This window comes from Ruditapes philippinarum, unplaced genomic scaffold, assembly GCF_026571515.1.
Source record: "Ruditapes philippinarum isolate M1 unplaced genomic scaffold, ASM2657151v2 ctg626_1_1_1_1, whole genome shotgun sequence".
In the NCBI taxonomy this organism is placed as follows: Eukaryota; Metazoa; Mollusca; class Bivalvia; order Venerida; family Veneridae; genus Ruditapes; species Ruditapes philippinarum.
The window spans coordinates 260617-268563 of NW_026861189.1; the positions used below are offsets into that span (position 1 = coordinate 260617).

At 35.7% G+C, this 7947-nt stretch overlaps 1 protein-coding gene across 1 annotated transcript; it reads left to right on the top strand.

The window, feature by feature from the left end:
- Positions 1 to 351: 351 nt before the first annotated feature.
- On the top strand, positions 352 to 4603 carry LOC132714776 (solute carrier family 40 member 1-like; the record flags this gene model as incomplete). Its single annotated transcript, XM_060697694.1, has 5 exons — positions 352 to 622; positions 1085 to 1303; positions 1770 to 1943; positions 3718 to 4140; positions 4512 to 4603. Coding segments are annotated over 5 exons (1179 nt in total), but the record flags the coding sequence as incomplete, so codon positions are not given.
- Between the last annotated feature and the right edge of the window lie 3344 nt (positions 4604 to 7947).

Below are 7947 nucleotides of genomic sequence, written 5' to 3' on the forward strand. Positions count from 1 at the left end.
ATTTGTTCTGAAGCCATAATAACGAGAATCAAACGTTGTTAACTGCTTTTTAGTTTGATTTCTAAATATATTTTCTAGTACATCTTATGATCTATGAAAACTCTTAAAATATCTCAACATGTTTTGATATTAACTTTTTTCTGTGGAAGTGACACTTTATATGTAAATTATGCTGATTTGAATATATTAACAATTAACTCATGTTCATGCCAATACAAAAACCATTGTAAAAGTGGCCGTCTAACCGTTGTTTACGCTATATTATGACATAGTTAATTTTATTTTTATTTGATTCTATTTTTCTTTGTTTAAGAAAATTCGTTATAACGAGATTTTTTATGACCTTTTTAAAATGCTTTATTCTTACTTCTGGCAGCTGCAAGAATATCTTTGATTGTCCAGAATTTGAGTATAGCGGTGTGTGCAGCGGCGGTTTACTTTGTTATAATTTACAAGTCTGAGATAGAGACACAATGGCCGGATTATGGACTACAGACTCTGTGTTACGCTGGCATCATCCTGATTGCCGTGATAGCCCAGTTAGCCAGTACTGGCAACACCATAGCTGTAGAGAAAGACTGGATAGCAGAAATTTGTGGAACAGACAAAGATCTCCTTGCAAGTTAGCATAATATTTAATGTCGACTTTCAAAACAAGTACATGTATATGTTAACATTGTTAAGCCATTAATCAAAGTTCCGTGGTCGAGTTGGAAAAAGGTTTCACAGTTTCAGCTTTTGATGCTATCCTCTTTGAGTTAAGATTAATTAAGGTATCCAGCTAGCTTAAGAAAGATCGATTTTTCTATGATTGTGTTCGCTCGTGCATGAAGACTGACCTTTGCTGTGTGGTTGTGATAAAATACAACCTTAAATATATAGTTTATTTTAAGTAAGACAAAATGCTTGCGAAATTATGCTTCCTTATAAACACAAATTTTGAAATATCTTGTATTAATGAATGCCATTTTTTAAATTATAAAAAAAGGATAAATATGACGCAAAATGTCGACATGTTATAAATTTCATGCCATTTACATTTTGTGAGTATGAATACCATTTTTAAAATGAGTTGTCTTTTCAGCTACAAGCGCCATACTAAAGAGCATAGATCTGATCACGAATATTGTAGCGCCTATTGCTACCGGCCAGATCATGACATATGCATCTACCGAGATCGGCGCCATCTTTATTGGCGGCTGGAACGTCATTTCCGTTTTCGTGGAGTACTACTTACTGTGGAAGGTCTACACTGTCGTTCCCGCACTCCGGGCAGTGAAAGATAAATGTGTCGTGGATAAAGGTAAACTTACTTCTCACAAAATGTGATTGTAGAGCTTACAAAATGCTGGACAAGTAATAATTATTTGTAAGTGATTGTACTTTGTAATGCATTCATCCTTTGTGAAATGAACAAGTAAGCTATGACATAGTAGAATTAGATAAATTTTTATTGAGTATAAATTTTTACTTTCATCTGTTGACGGACCAAAGACAAAACTTAATCCATAAATCGGAATTAATGGCATAGGAATGTATTGCAAACTGTTATATACATGTAGTACTTATCATATTTAAATGGACCGGAAGCTTCAAATTCTACTTGTGAAATAATCAAAACATCCAAGATAAAAAAGTAATAAAAATGTAATGAGAAAAGAATGGAGTGTCTTAAGTTCGAAAGCATATTCGAGCTGTTATGAACATTACATAACTGGTGAAAATAGACTACATGCCCTGAACTGAACTTACCTATCTTTTTCTTTCAGATATAGAGAATCAGGAATCTGGGAAATGTGCCTCTTGTATGAAAGGTTTGTTGGGAAGTTTCTTGACGTTGATCCGCGGCTGGAAGACATTCATGAAGTACGAGGTGGCTTTTGCTGGTCTTGGGCTAGCGTCCCTGTATATGACAGTTCTTGGTTTTGACAACATTACTGTTGGTAAATATTTTTATATGTACGGCATATATCACTTGCAATTATGTATTAGTAACAGAAAACATTTGATTAAAAGATACAAAAAAGTGTTTATTATTAATAAAATGATATTTTTACACTGACAGCCTTAATACATCAAATTTGAAAATCTTACGTAGACTAACTTTGGCACTTAAAGTTGAAAAAAAAACACAACAAATGAAAACTAATAAAAAAATTTATCATATAAACCGCGGCGCAGGAGTGCAATAAAGCCATTTAATAAAAACGATATTACACTAGTGACGTGACGTCATTTGCGCTATATAAACATAGCGTTAAAGCCTCGGTCTCACTTACTCCCGGCAGAGCCCAGGACCATCCCGGTAAGTTACCGGGATGATCCGGGACGATCCGGGATGAAATTATTGTTGCGGTCACACTTACCCCGGCAGCACTACGATAGTTCCCTACTAACCACCCAGGATGCGCTCCGGATCATCCAGGCAGAGCCCAGGTGAAGCTACGGTTTATGCCGGTGCTTCCCCGGTCGTTCCCGGATGACGCCGGAAGAGCCCGGTTGACCCAGGCAGAGCCCCGGTCGATCCAGGCAGAGCCCCGGCAGAGCCCAGGACGATCCAGGCAGAGCCCCGGTAGAACCCCGGTGGATTGAAAACGCCCGAAAATGATAACTTTGATACATAATTTTTATTTAATATAATATCTATTGTTCCAGAATAGTAATTCATGATGATTTTCTGAAAAATCCTTATGCCATACTGGAAAGAAGAGAAATGGGAAGGCTTTTAATACACAAACAAGTTCAATGATCGCAAATTGTCCTTATTCTTTTGAAATGATCCGGGCTTTGCGGGGCTCTACCGGGATCAACCGTAGCTCTACCTTTTATCCTCCGGGGCTCTGCCTGTAGTTACCGGGGCTCTGCCGGCATATACCGGGCTCTACCGTAGCTCTACCGTAGCTCTACCGGCTATATCATACCCCGGATCATCCCCGGTTTGTGCCGGCAGAGCTACGGTGCTTTCCCGGTATAACCCCGGTCGTTCCCGGCAGAGCTAAGGATGAAGCCGGCAACGCTATACCTTCCCGGATCATCCCGGACCACCCCGGTGATATTAAATATTTTATTCCATCCGGGGTCGAATGCCGGATGTTCCCGGATCATCCAGGACGTTGCCGGCAGAGTTACGGATGTACCCCGGTTGTTCCGGTCGTACCCCGGTCGTTCCCGGATCACCCCGACGTCTACCGGGGCTCTGCCGGGATGTAAGTGAGACTGTAGCTTAAAGCGCTAATGTTAGCGTCGTCATTGAAAAATTACTCATTTTACTGTTCTTATTTTATATATGTGATAAATAGAATATTATATTCGTGTAGATTTAATACTAAATTTATTGAACTCGTTGAATAAAACAATATTATGCTCGCCAGAGGCTCGCATAATATGATTTTATTCAACTCGTTCAATAAATTTAGTATTAAACTACACTCATTCAATATCCTCTATATACGTAAAATTAATAAAGAACCGATATTTAGTGGAATTCTTTGCCCGATCTGAGTTGTAATTTTAGGTCATTTTGCACAATAAAAATGATTCTACTGGAATAAACGGAGGGAGCAAATGATCTTTTGCACACAAGTTAAATTATTGGGATAGATCTCCATCTCCATCCATGGTGTACAAATCTCGAAAATAATATTTCCAGTCCCGTCATGTCAAAAAACCTCAATGGAATCTCTTATAAATAACTTTATATTTAAATTTCAAATATAGGTTTTGCGTATACACAAGGGATAAACGAATCCATTATGGGTGGTTTAATGGCCGCCGGTGCTTTGGTAGGAATCTTGGGTACCATCATTTATCCACGCATGCGCAAATGCATAGGACAACAAAGAACGGGTCTTTTTGGACTGACTTCCCAGCTGGCTTTCCTGACGTTATGCGTTGCTTCCGTTTGGGCTAAGGGGTCACCGTTTGACCTTAATTATGCAAGTAAGGCAAGTGAGAGTGATGACGTATTGGACACAAATTCGACGGCATTTCCGCCTCTTTTCAATAGCACTTCCATACCACCTTTGTTCAACAATACCACTCCTGTACCATTTAACGACACATCATTGTCCGAAAGCGAGACTTGGGAAGATTACATATCAGTCGGCCTACTTATGACAGGAATTATCGGAGCCAGATGCGGTACGGGAGGGCTCTTTATCTTAATAATACCTTTTGAGCTTTATTAAGTTTATTTTTATTTTTTTCTGAGTTCACTCTAAAATTCTTTTTCTGTACCTCAGTTTAAAACCGTTTGTATTAGAATAAAATAAATCAAACAGTTTAGTTACAAAATTTCATGTTGCCTATACATATTAAATGCAAAGGGTTTCTTATTGTATGTGGTTTTTATGACCTATAAGTAAAGGTAATGTCAATTAAAGCTGAATTGAAGACTACATAATTAAGCTGAATTGAAGACTACATAATTTATTTATTTAATTTGTCCAATGCCTTGCACAGTTTATTTATTCCTAATTGGCTTCTGTTATGTGACGTCAATTATATTGCAGGCTTATGGATAGCTGATTTGACAATCACTCAGCTGTTTCTAGAGGCTTCGTGGGAACAAGAAGTGGAACGTGTTCGTGTTAAAATTCACTAATCAGTTAATGGACACGTTGAAAATTCTCAGGGTGATCGTGCGCACCGGAACCGGGGAAGGTGCGGTCTTTCGTGTTATTTCGTTTGATTTGGCAATGCGTTAAGATTGACACAAAGTATGTTTGCAGTGTGCGTGGACAGTTATCAAGGGTGAATAGCCACTCGGAACCAATAAGCGGTGTTGAATGTTCCGAAACTGAAATTATTATTAAAGATGACAGTGTCAAGTATAAAAAAGACGATACAGATTATATGTAGAATAACACATTTTCTATCACATTTACATGTATACATGTTTTGAACTATTAAATTTCAAAATATAAATGTAAAAAACGCATGTAGTAGTTCTATTGAATTACATTTTATTCATATTTTTTGATGGCAAGGGACTATTTAGATACTATTTATACTATTTAAACGTATAGATATGCATATATTTGAATAATAATGATAGCGTAGTAAAGTGTACATGTAAAGTATGTTGAGGGAGCGACTTTCTAGCTCTCTTAAACAAAAGTAAGCTATTTCGGGGAACGACTTTCTTCCTCGCGAGAACAGATTAGCTATATGTTGAGGGAACGAGCTTCTAATCCGCGAGAATAAGCTTTGTTGAGGAAACATTTGTTTCTTACTTGAGGGAACAGGTTAACTATATGTCGCACTATTGCCACTAGATGTTGCAACCGCCGCTATATGTCTTAAATTATTTTTTATTCCGTTACCGTTAAATGTCACAACACTGCCGTTATATGTCGCTGCTTTTTACAAATTCAGCAGGTAAGATAAGATTTGCACATATGTATGTAGTCTTACCAGTGTCAAAATTGTCGGCTGCTCAAGTTTAATCTTTTTCTTGCAGCCAATCACATTACCTTTTCTGTTATTTGAATGTGTATTTTGGCAAAAATGCCCCCAGGCTAATATTTGAAACAGAGTGTGAAATATATCTTCAATATTTAATGCATATAAAACGTTTTAGAAACGTTCATGTTTTGCAAAATTGAAATAATTCTGTAACACACATTTAATGAAAAGTTAAAAAATCTTTAAATTCAAAATTTGCCAAGAAATTAAATATGATCTTTTTGAAATTTCATAGCGGACTTTAATTAATGTAATCTGATAACCCGTTCGGTTTGCATTTCTATGGTTGTATATAAACCAATTCAAGACATTTCTGGGTAAATTAGCCTACTTATTAATAATAATAAGATATTGGCATATTTTGTAAAGTCGGCCCTTTAATAAAAGGGCGGACATCTCTTTGTCCCTTTCTCTCAAAAGAAAGGGAATCCTGTGATGCGTGTATGTGGTCGCACGGTCACTTTCCTTACACAATGTCCTCGATGCATGTATGTGGTCGCATGGTCGATAACCTAAAATAAAATTACTGCTTTGCTGCAAAATCCTAAGCTTAATTAGGACTTTGCTACGTCTTTTTAGTGTTAAAAGCCTAATAAGGACGTTTTCACTTTAGATAAAAGCTATAAAAGCCTTATTTGGATTCTCCTAAATGGGAGAGACAAAAATTTATTTGTTTCTACCAGTTATAACTAAATAAGAAATTTTACTCATAAGAAAAATTAGGAGAAATAAACCTAATAACAACTTTGTTACTCCTAATAAGAAGTTTTAAAGGCCTAATTGGGATAAATAAAATCTTAATTAGGAGAATCTCCAAAAGACTAAGTATATAGGATTCCGGTTTTTCGTAGCGGAATATTTAGCCACACCTTTTCCATTCATTGCTCACAATTATAACCACGTGTTCATTAAAACTGTAAACACTGGAAAGGTCCATATAACCATCGTACCATCGCGTTTTCACCATAGTGTCATCGTAGCTTCGTGTTTTCACCATCGTACCATTGTGCGCATCGCGAGTAAGGACGAAATAAAAAAATCACGATTGTCAAAACGGAATACTGTAATATACTTAAAAGATGGAAATTATATGCACCTAACAGACAGCGAAGTTGCAAACTATTCTTAATTCTATGGTTTTTACATTATAAGTGGAAACAAAAAGGATATTTAAAGTGTATTGGTCTGTAATGGAAAGTATGCAATACCATCAATATTTATGTTGATAATATCAAATACTATGTGTGATAACAAATCATGAAAGAATCTTAAACTGTTCTAGAAGAAAATAATAGTAATTCATCATATAAAAGTCATATCATGTAGAACAAGGTAAAAAGAATTCTTCAAGCAATATTTCGTAAGAATATCGAAATGATATGTTAAATTTCTATTGCTTTCATCATTATTTGAAATATTTCTTGAAAATGTGCCATTTTGTAGACCCATCCACTTAAAAAAATTCGCATCTTGAGTCGGCAGATGTATCGGGACATTCTTTTATGTCTAAAAGTTACTAAATACTGTATGTCGATACATTTACTAAATGTCTATATGTTTATTGTAATTTAATAGTGTTTGGCAATTTTGATCTGAGACTCTTAGCTTTTCGTTAGTTTCCGTAATTTGTTTCCGTAATTTATTACGATTTACTAACAGAATTTTGGTGAAAGTAACGTACCGATATGGCCTAGTGGTTATTATTTTACATCTGAGTGAAAACGTCTTCAACTGGTAAAAGCTGTCAATTTCGTTTCTCCTCCGTGGGGGAAAAACATCCTAACAAATTTAAAATGAGTTTGGTGAATTCGCTTTTCTAGCATTTCATTTTCAAATCTGGTACCAATTCGCAGTTTTAGAAAATTAACACATAACTGTTTAGCATTATAACATTAAAAGAATTTCGTAAAATAAAGTCATTATAAGTTCTTATGTTAAATAAAATGTTCACTATAAAGTGTAATGAGTCTAAACGCTGTGTAAAAATGTTTTCTGGGATGGAATATGATTAAACAGAACTTAAATATTATAGCAATTTATATCCTTAGAACTTTATTTAAGAATAACAAGAACTCTCCTTTACATTTTATTTTAGAATGGCCAATGAGATTCCCTGATTTCAGTTTGTAATTTTAAAATGACCAAAAAAATATATACCATTTTCCTATCCCATCGTGATGATTTACTAATAGATACGATTTCGTTGCATATTGGCATGGAAGTGCTATAACTTTAATTTACCTGTTCTTTATAGGTATATTTAAACATATTTATTTAAGCTCGATTGCGAAACAAGTTCTTGCAAGTTATATTAATCACTTTAGAGTCTGCTTCCTGGAACCAACCATTACTGGTGCCATATGAAGAAACATGGTCGTGACCCGAGTAGGACTCGGACCCATGATTTCTGGGTTGAGAGGCAGACACCTTAACCACTAACCACTTAAGACACTTAACAAAAGCAGGTCATCGTACACCGCC